This window comes from Spea bombifrons, chromosome 5 (assembly GCF_027358695.1).
Source record: "Spea bombifrons isolate aSpeBom1 chromosome 5, aSpeBom1.2.pri, whole genome shotgun sequence".
In the NCBI taxonomy this organism is placed as follows: Eukaryota; Metazoa; Chordata; class Amphibia; order Anura; family Pelobatidae; genus Spea; species Spea bombifrons.
The window spans coordinates 28,699,177-28,716,730 of record NC_071091.1 but is presented as its reverse complement, the minus strand read 5'-3'; the positions used below and the strand labels follow the sequence as shown (position 1 = coordinate 28,716,730).

Below are 17,554 nucleotides of genomic sequence, written 5' to 3'. Positions count from 1 at the left end.
GGTTCATTAGTTTAAAAGCTTTGCTTTATAAAAAAAAAAAGATAAAAAACTGTTCCGCATCAACATATTTCTCAGTGCAGATGCAGCGTTGAGTGCCAACCGTGACTTTTGCTGAAATAAATACCCTTTTTACATTGCTCAGTTTGATTTTTTTTTTTTACTGTACATGTGCAGTCCTTTTAGTTTCTCGCTTTGATTTAATAGCTTTTATTCTGCAGATGCCCAATTTTAAAAAGTGAAAGAGTTTTATTTTTGCAAATAATTTATTGTAAGTTATTATAAAGATTAAAAAAAAAGATTATTTAAAGGTACTGCCAGAGCGGCCAAGTTTGAGATGAGACATTTTCCTTGTGATCTGCAGCCACTCGAACTTATGGGTCCCCAGCCAGAAGGTAAATGTTAATACAATGCAGAATTTAAAGAGGCATGGGGTGCGCATAAGGCTATCCTTAATATAAGAGAGATGACTGAAGAGCTTTCTACCGCAAAAAAAACCAGGCAGACTTTTTTCATAGTTTCTACTCCGCTGTCATATTCTATCTTTCTATGTTTCTTGTGAGTTTTACTTGCACGTCCACATATAGCCATCAGAGTAACAAGACTCTTAACTCTAACGATCGGATCCATTTTGTGTTCCTTAGCTGGGTTTTTCTACATCCCATTTTGGTGAATGACTGGGCTGGTTATCCATTAAATATGCACTAATACCGGTTGCTTGCCTCCTGGGTCAAAAGTCGCCAGCCGTTCCCTGCAGTCATGGTTATTATTTTTCTATAATTTTAGCCTGTACTTGTCCACTAGTGGAAATTACTCTGATATCCAAAGGACACCATGATACACTGAACATGAGTACCCCTTATATACAGTACATTGTTGCAGGTTGGGCAGGGTCTTGACAAGAAACTAAAATTACAGTTGTAAGAATAAAAGTAACATCATTTATTAGTAATGTTATAAACAAAATTCTACTCCTTTGTGGTGATTGACTAGACAATATACTCTCTGTCCAACTGGCCAGCGAACCCAGTTTTCTAATTTTAAACAGTACTCTCAAATGATTTCTAAGGCTATCTTTTAAACATTAAAAGGATCACAGGTCACCAGCTGACACCAAGGAATAGAGAGGAAGCATCCATTGTAAAATGTATCAAAATTTATTCGAGTCCATAGACCATAAAATCAAAACAAGGGGTACATAGACAGACACAGAATGGAAACATTGCCATACCGGTTCATTACTTTCACCTGGAAAGGGGATGGCTCCCACTAGGGCTGCAACAACTAATCGATAAAATCGATAATAATCGATAATGAAATTCGTTGGCAACGAATTTCATTATCGATTAGTTGAATCGATTATTATCGATTATAAAATGAGGGTTTTTTCAGAGCAAACACTCTGAAAAATCCCCCTCATTATATAATCCGTTTAGTCTGACTCACCGTCTCACAGCAGCAGCTCCTACTTACTCCCCCTCCCTGTAATCACTGTGACAACTGGCCCCGCCCCTTCCTTCTCCAGGCCAGAACCACATGGCTGTGACACTCATCTAACTGTAAGTATATGTATGTGTATATATATATATATATATAATGTGTATGTGTGTATATATATATATATATATAATGTGTATGTGTGTGTATATATATATATATATATATATATATATTTGGGCTACTGAAAGTTAGGGGAGGTGGGGGTTAATTTAGGGGCAGTTATGGTTAGTGGGGTGTTTAGGGTTAATTTAGGGGCAGTTATGCTTAATTGGGTGTTTAGGGTTAATTTAGGGGCAGTTATGTTAATAGGGTGTTTAGGGTTAATTTAGGAGCAGCTGTGGTTAATGGGGTGTTTGGGGTTAATTTGAGGCAGTTGTGGTTAATGGTGTGTTTAGGGTTAATTTAGGGGATGCTGTGGTTGATGGGGTCTTTAGGGTTAATTTAGGGGATGCTGTGGTTAAGGGGGTGTTAAGGGTTAATTTAGGGGCAGTAATGGTTAATGGGGAGTTTAGGGTTAATTTAGGGGAATCTAAATCCTGGGGGCAGTGAAGTGACATATCTGGGGGTATAAGGCATATACAGTATATAAGGCATATGTGGGGAGGGCAGTGTGGCATGTCTGGGGAGGACGGAGTGGTGTATCAGGGTGTATAAGGCATATCTGGGGGTAGAGTGGCATATCTGGGGGTAGAGAAGTGGCATGTCTGGGAGGCAGGGTGGCATGTCTGGGGAGGATGGAGTGGGGTATCAGGGGATATAAGGCGTATCAGGCACAGTGGCAGATGTGGGAGGCAGCGTGGAGTGGCATATGTGGGGAGGGCAGGGTGGCATGTCTGGGGAGGATGGAGTGGTGTTTCAGGGGGTATAAGGCGTATCAGGCACAGTGGCATGTGGGGGGTAGAGTGGAGTGGCAGATGTGGGAGGCAGCGTGGAGTGGCAGATGTGGGAGGCAGCGTGGAGTGGCAGATGTGGGAGGCAGCGTGGAGTGGCAGATGTGGGAGGCATTGTGGAGTGGCAGATGTGGGAGGCATTGTGGAGTGGCAGATGTGGGAGGCAGCATGGCGTGGCATATGTGGGGAGGGCAGGGTGGCATGTCTGGGGAGGATGGAGTGGTGTTTCAGGGGGTATAAGGCGTATCAGGCACAGTGGCATGTGGGGGTAGAGTGGAGTGGCAGATGTGGGAGGCAGCGTGGCGTGGCAGATGTGGGAGGCAGCGTGGAGTGGCAGATGTGGGAGGCAGCGTGGAGTGCTGTGGTAGGCAGCGTGGCATATGTGGGGGGGCAGCATGGCATGTCTGGGAGGCAGCGTAGCAAGCCTGGGCTCAAATGTGCATATATTGGGGGGCTGGTTGGGAAATAAAGACAAGAAATGTATTATCAAAGTTTTTTATTCTGCTGTTTGTATTTAACATCATTTGTTTAGTAAATTATTTTAAATAAATGAAAAATTTACATTCATTTTTTTTATCCGATTAATCGATTAATCGAAAAAATAATCGGCCAACTAATCGATTATTAAAATAATCGTTAGTTGCAGCCCTAGCTCCCACCTATTTACCCTGGGAATAAAGCGCGCTCCAACCAGCCACTGCCATTGAAAGCCTCTCTAACTCTCCTACAACGTATATAGAAATCTGCAGATAATGTGATAATAAAGGGCACTGTGTTAATATTCTGATATTATCTTGAAGTGCCCTAATGGGAATGACTTTCAATGTACAACATATTATTATAACAGCTAGCTGTTCCACCTAGACAAAAAATAATTATAATCGCTGATATACTAAGCAAATAAACCTTAGCAGATCTGTAATTTTGTTCTGTAGCCTAAAATATGAAATATTCATTGCTGGGAAGGGTTTTGGCATTCAACTACTAAAGCTTCATTTAGATAAAAACGTGTTAAATTAAGTATATGAAGTTTAATCTATAATTCTTTGTGTACTGGGTCAAGAGGAACTGTAATTGAGGCCCTAGTCTGATTAATATTCATTAATATGTTATTTTTTATTTGTTATAAGTTATGGAACGGGGATATTACAGTTATTATATTTCTATGACGGTAATTTTGTGTTTAAAATCACATGGTTTTATATTAGATCTGACAAGCAATCAGTTGAGAAAACATATGCAATAAGTTCAAATTGATGAAATCTATTATTTTGCATTGAACTAAACAACTTTATTGAAGAGAACAAAAACAAATAAGGGTACCCTGAAGCCTACACTTGAGATGTGACTTGGCTGGGTGCTGCCCTAGGCTTAACCCAATGCAGCCCACCTTTTGCCCTTCCCACTTACCTACAATGTCATATGCCGGTGTGGAGTAAGGTCGTTGTATATAAAACCAACCAGCCCAAGGACAAGTGCCTGGGAACTACCACCCTATGCCCAGTCAGCATAGGACTTTAGAAGGACTCAAGAACGAAACGATGGGGACATATTTAGCAGACACCACTCAATTTAGTGTATATCCCCTTTTGAGGTGCCAGGATATGTCTGGTGTTGGGCTTGAGTCTGGGACATCTAGCAGCGTGCATCAGCCATGCTCACATACTTGTCAAATGCCAGTTTGGCCTCACCCGTGCAGTGATTTTTCACTTTCCATTTTGTGCTCGGTTGTTTTATGCTCAGTTACTGCTATGCCAGTTCTTTAAGTGTTAAATCAGAAATTTTAAGACAAGATGTAAAACCTAATTGATAATACTCACCCCATTTTTAGATCAAAGGGCGTTCTTTTCTTTTCCTCTAAATGACCTCTTGGTTCAGATAAATTCGGATGCACTAATGATTTTAGGCCAGTGAGTGGTCAACTGCATCCTCAGTATGTTTATTTAGTACTAATGATTTGTTTTCCTCTCAATCTATTATAGTTTTCTATAGGAAAATGTATTCTAATCGGTAATAAATGTATTACAGGGAACATAAGCTGTCACACAGCATGTGACATTTGTTGTGCAGAGACAGTCCTTCCTTTGGGTGGCATTAAGTATTATCTCACTGGTATTAGTTTTACCCCATCATTTAGCCCATCTCTTACTGGAAAGATTCATTGGCAAGCTGTTTGAATTAAAATATTATTAATTAGTAATTAGCTGTAATTAGTACACATCATTACATTTCTTTAGTTCCACAATGGCATTTTGTGACAGACCTGTTATCTCTGTTAATTTAACTTTATCCTTGGTATAAAGCTATGTATGTGTTCATTAAATTATTTGTATATTAATCTGAATTTAAAATCGTTCGTAAATAAGTGATTACGGGACCCTGAGTATAGTTTTATCTGACAAAAACCTTATTGTAAAAAGATTACAGTACAAGAGTGTTGTAGCCTCAAATACTCAGCAGAATTCCAAACCCAGGAATTTGTAGTGTTCAGTCAAAAATCAGGTTTTTAAATGTTTTGACCATTTTACATTTAACATTTTCTAAAAACAAATTTAGATTTTTTTTCCTAATCAAAAAAGTGATGAGCATGCAGAATGACAATGTTGGTGTGAGGCTGGACAATCTCGGCTCAACTCTTCAGCCAAAAAGTTCAGTGGACTTGCCAGTTCAACTTTTCTTGGTTCCTTCCAAATGCTGGTATCCTACCAAACCATCATATTAAAGCTAAGCCATCTGTAGAATTTGGAAGGAACTCTGCGATGTCTGGTCTCTTCACTCTTTAAGTAATAAGTCTACTGGAGTCAGTGGAACATGGACAATCCAAGAAGAAACACTTCACTAGTGGATTCACTTAGTAATGCAGACTTAGTGAGGGGAATGGCTGACAAGTGGGGCAAGAGGACAATAGGCTCTGGGCTGGGCTGCTCGGGTTATGAGCCACTGATTAAAGATTTGTTTTACTTGCAACTCCATGTATACTCCATGTATACTCCATGTATACCCACTGTGTGTCTGGAGTGAACTTTAATCAATAAATACACGATGGCTTAATCTTTTCTCTGCTTATTTTTGGGTATTTATAGACATTGTACAGAACCAGTAAGATTTAGTGTGTCATACATCACGCTTTGGGATTTTTATTACTGAGCCATGTTGCCAGCCGACCCTCTTGTGAGTGTAGTTTGGATCCTGAGATAACATAAGTTTTAATCATCAAAATTGTTAAGGTACTTAAGCTTTCCAATTAACCTGCTGGATTCAGGTGCAATGATAGGTAAACTACAATGTTTCACTACAACATGGCTCTGTACATTAGTATAAGTGTAATGTAAGGCCCAGATTAATTTGTATAATTTGTGACAAATTTTTTCAAAAATATTACTTGCATTGGCTTGCGGCATCTAAGTAGCGGTAGTAGTCACGTTCTGCCTCAAGGCATTTGGGGCATCTATCACATCAACCAGCAGAGATGCAGGGGTAACATTGAAAATATTTTTATGCTGATTTCACAGTTTTTAGGTAGATACATCTAATCGGTCACTTAAAAGTCATCAGTTGAAAATAACGGCGTGAAACAAATTATAAAGAATAAAAGCCTCTCTGTGATTTTTGAATATGAACCCTGTTCAATATGAACTTAAGTGTCTCATTTGTCATTTAAGATGATATTAAAGTTAGATTATAGACATTAAGCAATGTAAGCTTGATATAAACTTGCAATGTTAACTTGATAAAGACCTCATTGTGAGGTCGAAACGTTGTTGTCTGTTTCCTACAATAAATCTGTCTGATGGAACCCCTGCGTGCCTGGAGCCTTCTTCTATTTTTGATTTACTGGGGAGCTGGCCCTTCCTGGCACAGCTAAGCACCTGAGTTCCTGTGGGGAGTGAGTGCAGATTCCTAATTCTGGTGATTAAGCAATGTAAGGTCAATGACAGGTTGAAAGACCTTGTTGTAAAAGCAGCAAATTGTCTCTAAATGTCCCTGGGGTTGTATTATACATGTGTGTATATAACTTCAAAGTAGATCTGCTTCTTTGTCCTAATATATATATATATATATATATATATATATATATATATATATATACACACACACATATCACCATTCAAATGTTTGGGGTCACATAGTTGTTTTCTTTATGTAATATCTTTTTATTTTGTTCACAGTATGGTCAGATCACAGTACATTATTAATCAAGAATATTAAGAGTACTAAATAAATACAGTACGACATAATATACATCTGTAATACATAACATACAGGTACATTCTTTCGTGATATTAGTCTGGCATACCGTTTATATAATACCTATGGAGTTTGAACATTAATAAAGAAAACTGAATAAAAAATATTTGTGAATCATAGAAGGCCGGAAAAAGGGTTTTCTAATGATCAATTATCCTTTTAAATTTAAACTTGGATTAGTGAACACAACGCGCCATTGGGACACAATAGTCACAACATTAACAATGCCTTCACTGTATTATACTGTCCTAGCCGTTTGCCTTCTGTGCAGTTTAATGGTCTGGACATTTCAATAATTATACACATTTTGGTGTCTTCTTGTTACATCAACACCCACCACACACATCCCAAGATGACCGATTTGTGATTTGTAAACAAGCAGAGGAAGCAAGCAATAGCGGGGCAATCAAAATTGTAGTGTTTATAACAAGATGCTACTGTGCAACATGAACGTTTTTTTACAAAAAGTAATTTGGATGCAGGGTTTGAAAAACGGTCCTGTCAAATACACATTCAACAAGAATCTGCAGAGTAACCACAAAAGGAGCAGGGAGTATCCAGTAATGGCAGAAATGTTGCCTATAGATCGTGATGCCATGTTGAAGTCCAAGAAACAGCCCAAGAAATAACATCATCATTAAAGAAACTGTTTAACGTCCCTGACAGCACCAATGAAGAACAATGCATATTAAAGTCCTTTATGCATTCTATTAAAAAAAAACACTTAACAGAGGCAGAAGCTGAAGCTATTCAGTCCAATGATCCTTGCAACTGATTGGCTGCTTGAAGCATTCACAGAGCCAGCGCTGGAGCTGACTGATCATAGGATATGAATGGAGATGTGTTTCGGCCAAAGGTTTTTTTTCTATTTTCCTCACAGCCAGCTATTAATGAAACTTTTTTACATATTTGATAGTTTGCTATAATTCTACTTAACAAAAAATGGGAAAAAATTACTTTTATTAATCAAGACAAACATTTGATTCTACTTATATGTCCCGTCCCTGATGTTCACACATACCTATGTTTTAGGTTGATTATTAAGTGAAATTAACAAACTGAACACTTATTTAAAGGGACAGTCATCCCCAAATCCCTGTATTATTAATAACTGCAGCAAACTGTGATGAGACAAACTAACCGCTCTCTCATTTGTAACTATTTAGCGAAATTCACCATTAAGGCAGACGGACTGTAATTTAAAATTCTGTGAAAACAAGTTTGGACCTAATATGTACCCTGAAAAAAAGTTACTTATGACAGATCCATTCAAACGACCCTGCTTTTTTATACACTTGTCATGAATCTACATTATCCCTCTAAGAGTAAAAAGTATGCTGCTGAAATAAGTGCAAAATGTTTTCTTTTTTATGTACAGGTTAGTATGTATAAGCAGTGCTCCTAAATTGAAATTGCATGATTTTTCAAGTGAATGCAATGGATATTGTGATTTTACATGGGTGATTAGTTCTGTACAGCCATCTGGTATCCCCAGGTGTTTCCTCTAATGATGTGGTACATTTCAAAGGCATTTAAATATTAAAAATGACAAGCTTATTAAATCAGCCTTTCTCTTTACTGAAGGTGCATATGTAAGACACTTGTTTAAACAGTCAACAACCTAAAATAAGAGAAGGAAATTGCATTTGATTGCCTCCACCTGTGCGATGCCAAAATATGTGTTTTTTTTCCCCCCATATAAAGCAAGTTATTTTGAAATAGCTAACCCATTCTTAAATGGATAAAATATTTAACACCAGGTTAAAGAGACAGTCATGTCCATAGAATCATAGAATGTGACAGCAGATAAGAACCATTCGGCCCATCTAGTCTACCCATTTATACGGCTGTAAAGACTTAATCCTTAATCAGTCCTTGGTCTTGTCTTAGTTTCATTATAGCTTTATGACCATCCCATGCAGGTTTATATTCCCTCACTGTATTATGGCCTTACTGTATTAGTACCACTTCTACTGGGAGGTTGCGCTACTTATCTATCGGAAGTTGTACTTCAGAGATAAACAAAGCAAACAGTGTTTGCTTTTCCAATGTCTGTTTTTTGTTTAGTAAACAAGCACTGTTTGCCCTGTTCACTTTTTTACTTTACCAGGAGCTGTTGCTGACCCTCCAAGATCGGTAAATGCTAATGGCACACTTGCATTCTGAATATGGCAATGCTCACAACTAGGAACCCTTGGGTTGACTCTCAGGATCAATTTCTTCTTTCTCCAAGCACAAGTGGTGTTTGACCATGCCCACTCCCTGCCCACTTTCACCCCACTCTCCCACCCACTAAAGGCTGCCTGGGGCTAGCCCTGTCCCTTCACAAAGCCACTCCTCTACAAAGACAGAACCACAGGCAGAAATTAGCTAATGTGGCCTTGGGCTGGGTGGGAATGGTCAAGGAAACCTCTTGCATAGCTCCTGAAAACAAGACACCGTAGGAACATACCTCTTTTAACATGTTGCATTTATGGGATAGTTTGCTGGAGCAAGCGCTATGTAATAGTTTGAGATGGCCACTTGAGCCCATTGCACAGAGAAAACTCACCTAGTTTGACAATCCATTGAAGTCGGTGAAGTTACATGTTTCATCTCACTCACCTGATGCAGTCTAGTAAATATACCCCAATGAGAACACTATGCCCAATACAGAAATTCCATCATTTTCAGGCAGTGGGTTCCTGTAGGGGAAAAAGCAAACACACAGAAATCTTGTTTTTGCCATTGCTTTCTGTACTTGAGTCAGTTGGGGGCATTTGCGCATAGGCATTGCTGTATCTTTCATTTATGACCCCCACAATATGTATATGTGATGCTGCATATTGGGCAAGGCTTCAGAACCACTATACATTTATACTAAACATTTTGTGCGAAACAAACCCTACATTTTTATACTACCAAAAAAACAAAGTTTGATAACAGTCCCCTTCTTGAAGAAAGTACTATTATTCAAAGAAATTGAGATCCAGCTGCATGGAATATCAAATAGAGGCTCTAGCTATATAATGGGATCCAGGTAATGGAATTCACAGTAACAACAAAGCATCATGCAAACTGATTACTTTTCCAGACGAAGCGCTGTCTGGAAATCACATTGTGTATGTTAATGCAAAAATATGTTTTCCCTTTCAGCGAAAATCACATGAAAGGAGAGATGGGGAGCTTTTAATATCACCATACCTGTGGATATGCACGTTTTCAATATATTAGAAGTCAAGTATTGTACATTATTTCCTACAATTTTCTGTATAATTAGTATAATTACAGAAATAGAAAAGAAGGAAAAAACATGTCTTCTTATACCCAGACTTGTTTGTGGTAAACCAGACCGCAGTTTTTCTTATGGTTGAGCACTTTATTTTTTACCTACAGGTTAAGGAATGGCTATTAAAGTAATTTAATACACAGTCTTCATTGGTGAGCCTGGAGTGTCCCTTGAAGCACAATGCACCTTAGAACAAACAGACTGACTATAATATGAAACAGAATTTTCATAAAAATCATGCTATTGTCATTATTCTGTGTATCACATTTATTGTTGTTGTATTAAGAAGTGTGTATAATTAAGAACCTAAAATTATTATTCAAATTCCAAATAATTATTACCGTCCTACATATCAGAGGCGTTTAATTTGACCATAGAATATTTTTTTCTTTAGCTTTACATAAATCTATTGTTAAAATGGTCTTTTGTTACCATTGATTTAGAGAACCTCCTAAAGTTTACATGAAGTTCAAGTTAAATGTAGCCACGTATAAAACGGCTAATGCCAAGCGTGAAGAAAGCATAGTTCACAGTGAAGGAAGCCATTTTGAAATATGAAGATTGTTATGGACTTTGGGCCCACAAGGATAGAACCCATTTATATATTGCTTCTGGATGCAATTTAAACTTTCAGGCTTTCAGTAAATCAGAGTTGGCATATAAGTAAAATTCCATTGTTGAACTTAATTTATTACTTTCAGCCAAGCTCAATAAGTTCTTTGTAATAACGAAGCATCTTCACTGCTCAGTATTGTAGCGATGTATTTATATTGAAAGTATCTCAGCTATGGTATAATGATTGACAAAGACATTTCATGTTGAAATTTGCAATCTATTTCATTTCAACAATATGAATTGTCTTGAATATGCAGAACGCAATGGTGCAGGCACTTGAGCATCTCAATGAGGATGAAGACATTGTACCAGTAGCTTGAATAACATTATTAAACAGGAGATCGTTTCCATACCCCGCTCAGAAATACAATTTTATTTTAGCCACTATTTTTACGTACAGTTATGATTTTCCAAGAAATGCTTTGGAAGAGTTAATACTAAAAGTCACAACAGTTTGTAACCAGATTCATCAACCACTATATGCTATTTGGACAGACGGTAGGAAAAAAACATAATTCCCTCTACCCAATTTTTAGACCTGTGATTAAAATTGCAGAATAAATCTGAAGTATCTCATTGTAGTGATAATTTGCTTAAAAACCAGACTGATGATCATTTATGGAGGAGATAATGATTACCTGTGTATGCGAATGAAGTCTCCTTCCTCATAGAGCTTAATTAATGAGAGGGTCCTTGTAGGCGATTAAGACTGAGACAGTCTATTGTTTACCAGAAGGCCATATTAAAAGAACTTAGTGAATCTAGTAAATTAGGCTAAGATAACAGACCTAAACACATACTAAAATCAGGCAAAGTATTTTATGTAAATGTTGGATATGTAGGAAAACTCACCACACCACAGTTCTTTCTAACAAGTTTCACCAGGTCATATTACGTAGTGGCAGCTATTTGGGGGATATATGTCACAGTGCGGTAGATATAGCACGAGGATGAAACACTATGAAACTATTGCATCGATTTAGATCAGGTTTTCATCCCCTTCATTTTCTTTTTTGTTCCTCTTCAATACATGTTTGATTACCTGCTCAGAAACATGGCATTAACAATACTGCTATGCCTCTCCTTTGTGATTTTTCTGCCGTTCTCTTGGCAGAACGATCAATACTGCGAAGGCATATTCGCTTTGCTTGTTCAACTAACCGTGACAGGGTAATGCTCATGATATGCTTTCATCCTGCAATTCTGTCAAAATGAGACGAAATCAGCCTTGTCAAAACCATTTTTTTACAATTATTTCATATCTATTCTAATTTCTCATATTGGACGAAAAATAAAAGTTGACATTTTGGTTTTCTAAATTGGGAGCCTATTTTCTAACCTGGATCTTATCTGTCTGGATCATCTTTTGGTATGCTGCAGTGTCTCAGTTTTGGAGAAAATAAAGGTGCACCAAAACACAATCACGTTTGTGATTTCCTTTACTAAGCTTCTAGTAATTTATTTGGGGCATATTAACATCTTAAAACAAAGCAATTCAGTGCATACCTAGCAAATACCATTCAAAAAACACCTAAGGCATAAATATAGAGGATTCCATCACACTATATGGCAATATTGCTTACCAATTAGCTGAAGGAGACTCTCCAGCAATTTAAAGCCTTCTATGGACACCATTAATGAGGCACCTGTGTGGCAGAGTGGGCTGCTCAACCCTAAGGTTTGGTCTGAAACTTTAAACTCACTGGTATGAATGTTCTCGTACCTAGATTGTGCAGAGGTCAGTATTGGAACACAGAGAGTAGTTACTTGATATGGTACCGTATTTTTTCTTGGACTCTCAGCAGTAACATTTGACATTAGATAGGAACCATTCAGCCCATCTAGTCTGCCCTTTTGTTTCCTAATGTAAAAACTTCTTTATGTGGTGCTGTTGTAATGTCTGTACACTGCCTGTACTGCACATGTACAACAGAAAACAGTGGTAGTACAAATACAACAGCCTGATTACTGACTGTTGGCACATTGTTTGGGATACGTCGGGACCCGTTGACAACTATTAATCTATGAAACTAATAGACCTCTAACCTACACACGTCCCAAAAGTGAAAAGATTTGGTACATGTAGCTGGAAACATTCAAATGCGTGTGGCTTGGTTGTTTTTCCAGCATTCAGTAGAAGACATATAATCTGATTAAGAAACGTTATTACGATCCGATTCTTTGTGTCAGCAGAAGAGATACATGGTGTGCTATAACTCAATGTATGCTGTGGTATAGGAATGATAAAACCAAAGGAGGAAGTTTGATTGGTACAAAGTATGAATATAAACAATTATTCAATTTTGTGTTTCCCTAACAAGCTTCTACAGTCTTCTTCCATATTGTATCCTATCCCACAGCAGTTGTGGTAGTAACAATTTGGGATAACAGCAGAACTAGATGTTGTGACATAGCAGATTTTAGAATATATAAGTACATTTACTAAAGCTACCTATAGGTTGTGCTATTTGTTTGTCAGTCAGTGTTTAATGACATGAGATATGAGATATGTAAACGTTAATCTCACGGAAGCCAAGATTTGTGACTCAAAGTGGCAGGTTCAGCATAATCTCATCAATTTCCTGTCCTGAACTTCTTTCATTTCTCCTCACCCACCCTTTCAAATCTTTACAAGTTCCCGAATAAGTGAATGAATGAAATCAGCAACTTGACAGAGATAAGTTAATGGAGGGAATAATCATGTAGATCTTGAGAGAGGTAAGTTAAGGTACCTTTCTCCAACACATACACATAAGGTAAATGTATTACTTGAATCTGTAAATACCAGATGGGCTTATTCAGTGAAATGTAGGATTTGGGAAAGTGACAAACCCCATTTAAACTATTAAGGTGTGGGTTTTAATTGGGCGGTTGTTTAAGGGTGGGCAACTTTCTATGTTGTTAATATATATACAGTTTTCTTTGGATGTGTACATTTTTAGAAGGCCATATAATCTGTTTTTCTTTATTTAGATATTTCGTGTTGGATTTTGACTCTGGAATTCTGCAGTATTTTGTGACGGAATCAAGTAAAAACCAGAAGCCAAGAGGGTCACTGTCTTTAACAGGATCTGTGATTTCTACGAGCGATGAATCACCTTGCATGATTATTGTATATTCTGCCAGTGGCGAAATGTACAAACTCAAAGGTATGGTAACAAAATACTATCATCCTTAAAAATACTGTACTGTCTTAAAGTTTAGACAGAGATGAAGCCCTCATTCTGTTCCCTCCCCTATTACCTTTCATTCTAGGGAATACCATAAAAACATAAAGAATGTTTGGTTGTTCTACCAACCAACATATCACAGTGTAATACAGCCCTAAAAGTCACAATAATGTGTATAAAAACTGTATTGCCATTTTCTAATCACTACCCAGAACTCTCTCTCCTCTGGTGATGTTTCTGCCTGGAGAAACAGAAAAATGACCTGGAGACCCAGGGAAGTAGGGCTTCGTGCAGAGACTACACATCAAGCCCTGAGAGTCCCCTGGTATAAACATGTGCCTTTTTGCCCTTTGGAAATATTGGGAGATATAATTTAGGATACACAACTATTTCCTCCTGTTTGCTGTTAATGAACTTAAAGTTAGCAGAAGGAAGTCAGAAATTATGCTCTAAACCCAAAAGCAAAAAAAAAGTCAAGATCGATTTTTTATTATAATAAACAAAAATTAATAAACTACTTTAAAATGTTAAGTCAAGATAAAGACAGTTCTACAATCTCCTTAAAAATATTTTTTTTTATATGAAGCGAAGGATCACCAGCTACTGTGACGATTATGCTGAATAATTAACTATAATTGAATTCAGCATTATTGTATTAGATTTCTGCTAATATTTTATAAATGGTAGTGGCTTAAAGAGCGCATTTTTAAGGTAAAGCTTCATATTCAGTGTGAGTCCCTTTATATTTTTGAGCTGGAGGTTCCTATTGTGGTTTCAGACAAAGACCTATACAGTCTGCTTAAATCTATTTTGATAGCCTGAACCTTTTGTCTCTATTTTGCCATTATCGATTTTGTATAGTTGTTTCTATCTACGTTAGGTTTAGGTTTTGATATCTTGCCCAGTACATCTCCAGGTTCCCCAGAGAGATGTTATTTTGCCTGGCATGGTATATAGACTCACATCTGTTCATGGTTGAAAAGACTGTATTTGCTCGCTCTCTTCCCCATTATCTTTTGGAAGAGAGCCTACTGGCAGAGTTAATGATAGAAGATTATTAAGAAAACTTTGCTCTAGGATTAAAGTTTTATTTTGTTTTGTTTCATGTTATTTTCCCTTAGACAAGATCCAACAATTCCAGAATTCTGTTTAATTACTGAGATCAAGTTTATGAGATCCACTCAAAACATGTTAATTTATTGAATTTTCACAACAGCCTAGTTTTAAACCATGAGTACTTCTTCTCATGTAATATTAAAGGGTAAACTCCAGTGTCTCTATGCAGCTCCATCAATGAAGAATATACATGAAAGTACTTTGCATGTACTTTAATATGCATCCTTTAAAAAAAAAACTTAATAGGAGAAGCTGCAGCTCCAGAGGTGCAGCATACTGATCTAATTTTAAGCCAATCGCTGGTAGTAGCCCGCTCCTACAGAAATGTTATTAGACCCTTTGGGATTCCCAGATAAACCAGTGCCGGAGGTGACTGGCATTGAGTACAGTGCACTGGCAAGCTGTAGATGTGTTCAGCAGAATACTCATTTCCTGCAAGCCAAGGATCTGGGGGTGAGGAAGGAGAGCAAATAAATAGCGGGTGGGTTCTGCTGAATCCCTCCATGCATTCACATGTGGGGGGGGGTGTTAAATGGGACACTAAGCTATCTTATGTAGTTTTCTGATCTCTTGCTTGTAAACAGTACAATACGCATAATTTTGTGCGGTGAATTTTTGTGCTACTTGTTATGTTCTGTTTGGTCATCATATGATGCTGCAAAATATGATGGCGTTATGTAAATCATTATTATGCATCTTTCTTTCTTGTAGTATTATTCCTCATAATCATAAAAATGCAAGAAAGTCTTGAACCATATATGAATATATATCTTTTATAGTTGATTAAATAGAAGGATTTATGTGTCTTTAACATAAGTAAAATCTCGGGTATAATATGCACCAGTGTATAATACACACTTACCAGATTTGGTCACTGGCTGGAGACTGGCTTATCAACACACCCAGGAACTTGTGGGCTCTGCAGGAAGTGGCCAGGACTCCTAGTGGTACCGCTGACGCCAGTGGGCAGTCCTGCTGACGTCCGGGGGGGCGTTCCAGCTGATGTCAGTGGACGTTCCCACCAACATCAGTGGGTGTTCCCGCTGCCCTTGTGGGAAACATTCCCATTTAAAGGGGAAATGGGCAGGAAGTGTGGTGTGGCAAGACCTGGAGGGTTCAGGTGTTGACCCGGAGAACTGGAGAAGCAGCCAAACCCAGAAAAAATCCCAGGTATGCCGGTCAAAGATCAGTGACCTATAGAGTTGTTAATCATAAAATATAATAATAACATAAAAAATAATCATAAAATATTGTAAAATAAGAAATCTGTAAATACTATAAGATCACAAGTGACGAGCTTAGGCTATCCGATCAATAATCACTGAGTTAAAATGTCATTAATCAGTAATCAGATAGTAATCAGTTATGTAATAAAATGAAGTGATCATGCAGCATAAACACATTTGTACTTGGATATAATACACACCCCCTTTTAGTATTCTTGGAAAGTGGTCTATTATACCCTAGATACCGGTATATCCAGGTCTAGACACCAGATAAGAAAACACACATAGATCACTGTCGATAGACCATGTCAGGCTCCTTAAGAATTCTAGTGGGCTTGAGCTGATAAATTCTACATCCGTTTCACCAACATTGCATATGTATGACTTTTGTCTGTATGGACACAAAAAAATAATTACATTAAAGGAGCTAAACTATAGTCGTAAATTAGATGATTTAAACTTATGTAGACACAATATAGTCTGGCTTGAAAAATACATTATTTCATTTAGTCTGTGTTAAAACACCCTTTACAGAAAATCAGATTTGATTTGATTTTCATTTTGTAGTGAAAGGTTAAGGGAATTTTCTTGTAATGAATAGCTTTCTTGATGGAAACCCTGCGTGATCTCACCAGTTAAAACATAGTGTATCAACCCATTTGGAAAATAGTCTAGACAAGAGAGTGAAAAACCAGCCTCTACTGGCAATTAAGACAGTATTTTTATCTACCCTAAGCTAGGCATCCACATGAGTTTGGTAATTGGCAGTGTAATTGTATTTCAGCACTGGAATCTAACAGATCAGGCCACCGTAAGTATTCCATCACAGTTAATTTGTGGTCACCTGAGGTTGTGTTGACCCTTTAGCGTCTTGCCCTGTACAGAAGTATAAACATCTAATGTTGTCACTTGAGCCAGTCCAAACAGATCATTATAGTTATGTCTATTGTAGTTGACCAGACAAACCAGAAAATGAACTAGGTAGATAAATTGGTCATTATAGCGTATCTGGCCAGGACAATTGTGTAATCAGCAACTGTTCTTCCATGCCTTATGTTTGCAAAATAGCAAATGGTTATCAGCATTTCTTGTCCCTACTAAATGAGATTTTGACTATTTCAATTGTCTTAGTATTATTTGTATAAATTATATTTCTGTATACTTTGCTTTTTTAAATTATTACATTAAGAACCATCAAATTGTTATACAACAATAGGCAGGGGAGGACTGGCAGCCTAAGGCCTGGGGGCAAGTCTAGTCAAGTTCCTGATTGAAATAGAGTAAATATAAAACCTTTACGTTTCCTCTCACTTATTTCTGGCCCTGAAAAGTTTTGTCCTCTGAAGTGACTACAAATTCAGGAGGGCGTTCAATTTATTCCTACAGAAATTAAAGTGCCAGGAAACAGATGGCCAAATACACACCAGGAGAGGCTCTGCCACACCGACACCCAAACACACACACCAGGACAGGCTCTGCAACACAGACACACAAACACACAAACCAGGATAGGCTCTGCCACAC

The 17,554-nt window shown here is 37.6% G+C and overlaps 1 protein-coding gene across 2 annotated transcripts in view; it reads left to right on the top strand.

Annotated features, from left to right (window-relative positions):
- OSBPL10 (oxysterol binding protein like 10) overlaps positions 1–17,554 on the top strand; it is a 133,412-nt gene that overhangs the window by 26,224 nt on the left and 89,634 nt on the right. For both annotated transcript variants that reach the window (XM_053468005.1, XM_053468004.1), the window contains exon 2: positions 13,492–13,667. In XM_053468005.1, the coding sequence (XP_053323980.1) occupies positions 13,492–13,667 (176 nt within the window). The remainder of the gene's footprint in view (positions 1–13,491; positions 13,668–17,554) is intronic.